The 1674-nt window shown below is 49.5% G+C and overlaps 1 protein-coding gene across 1 annotated transcript in view; it reads right to left on the minus strand.

The window, feature by feature from the left end:
* Nucleotides 1-139: 139 nt before the first annotated feature.
* Nucleotides 140-1674, minus strand: part of LOC114073483 (U1 small nuclear ribonucleoprotein A-like) — a gene marked incomplete at both ends in the record, with an annotated part of 4902 nt that continues 3367 nt past the window's right edge. Inside the window, one exon of the mRNA XM_027911227.1 lies at nt 140-310. Within this exon, the coding sequence (XP_027767028.1) occupies nt 140-310 (171 nt within the window). The remainder of the gene's footprint in view (nt 311-1674) is intronic.

The following is a 1674-nucleotide window of genomic DNA, read 5'->3' on the forward strand; positions in this document are numbered from 1 at the left end:
CATCCCAACCCCCCAAATCCCATCCCAACCCCCTCCAATCCCATCCCAACCCCCCCAAATCCCCCCCAATCCCCCCCTAACCCCATCCCAACCCCCCAAATCCCATCCCAACCCCCCCCAATCCCCCCGTTTGACTCACGCTCTGTGCCGGGGGGATCTGGCCGGGCAGCACCTGCTGGGGGGGGAGGGAGCCCGGGGGGAGCCCCCCGGGGGCGATGCCGGGGGGGGGGATCATGCCCGGGGGGGGGATGTAGGGGGGCTGCCCCAGGTGGTGCAGCAGCCGCGGGGGCTGCGACAGCGCGGGCAGGCCCTGCGGAGGGACGGGGGGTTAGGGGGGAAAAATGGGAAAAAAGGCACAAAAAGGGCGCAAAATAGCACAAAAACAGCACAAAATACCCCAAAAACAGCGCAAAATACCCCAAAAACAGCGCAAAATACCCCAAAACCAACCAAAACAGCAAAAAATACCCCCAAAACCAGCCCAAAATACCCCAAAAACAGCACAAAATACCCCAAAACAGCGCAAAATACCCCAAAAATAGCCCAGAAACGGCGCAAAATACCCCAAAAACAGCACAAAATACCCCAAAAACGGCCCCAAAATACCCCCAAAACGGCCCCAAAATACCCCAAAAACGGCCCCAAAACAGCACAAAATACCCCAAAAACAGTGCATAATACCCCCAAAACAGCACAAAAACGGCGCAAAATACCCCAAAAACAGCCCCAAAACAGCACAAAAACAGCCCAAAATACCCCAAAAACAGCACAAAATACCCCCAAAACAGCGCAAAATACCCCAAAAACAGCCCAGAAACGGCGCAAAATACCCCAAAAATAGCAAAAAATACCCCAAAAACAGCACAAAATACTCCAAAAACAGCGCAAAATACCCCAAAAACAGCGCAAAATACCCCAAAAACAGCGCAAAATACCCCAAAAACAACGCAAAATACTCCAAAAACAGCCCAAAATACCCCCAAACCAGACAAAAACACCCCAAAACCAGCCCAAAACAGACAAAAACGCCCAAAAAAACCAGACCAAAACAGACAAAACCAGACAAAAAACAGACAAAAATGCCCAAAAAACCAGACCAAAACAGCCCAAAAACAGACAAAAACACCCCAAAACCAGGTAAAACCAGACAGAACAGCCCAGAAACAGACCAAAATACCCCAAAACCAGCCCCAAACCAGCCAAAAACAGACAAAAACACCCCAAAAAAAGGCAAAACCACCCCAGAAAACAGAAAAAACCCCAAAACAGACAAAACCAACCCAAAACATCCCAAAAACAGCCATAAACATCCCAAAAACAGCCCAGAAACAGCCAAAACCACCCCAAAAACGGCCCAACAACAGACAAAACCACCCCAAACCAGACAAAACCACCCCAAAACCAGAAAAAAACACCTTGAAACCACCCCAAAACCAGAAAAAAAAACCTTAAAACCACCCCAAAAACAGACAAAACCAGACAAAAACAGCCCCAAAACACCCCAAAACCAGACAAAGAGAGCCAAAACACCCCAAACCACCCCAAATCCACTCCAAAACCACCCCAAATACGGCAACGTGAGCCAAAATCAGCCCCAAATCACCCAGAAGGCACCAAATAGCACCCCAAACATGGAAAAGTCACTCAAAACACCCCCAAACCTTCCCAAATCCC

This window comes from Empidonax traillii, unplaced genomic scaffold (assembly GCF_003031625.1).
Source record: "Empidonax traillii isolate 1590-97213 ecotype Southwest subspecies unplaced genomic scaffold, ASM303162v1 scaffold6603:size5875, whole genome shotgun sequence".
Classification (NCBI taxonomy): Eukaryota; Metazoa; Chordata; class Aves; order Passeriformes; family Tyrannidae; genus Empidonax; species Empidonax traillii.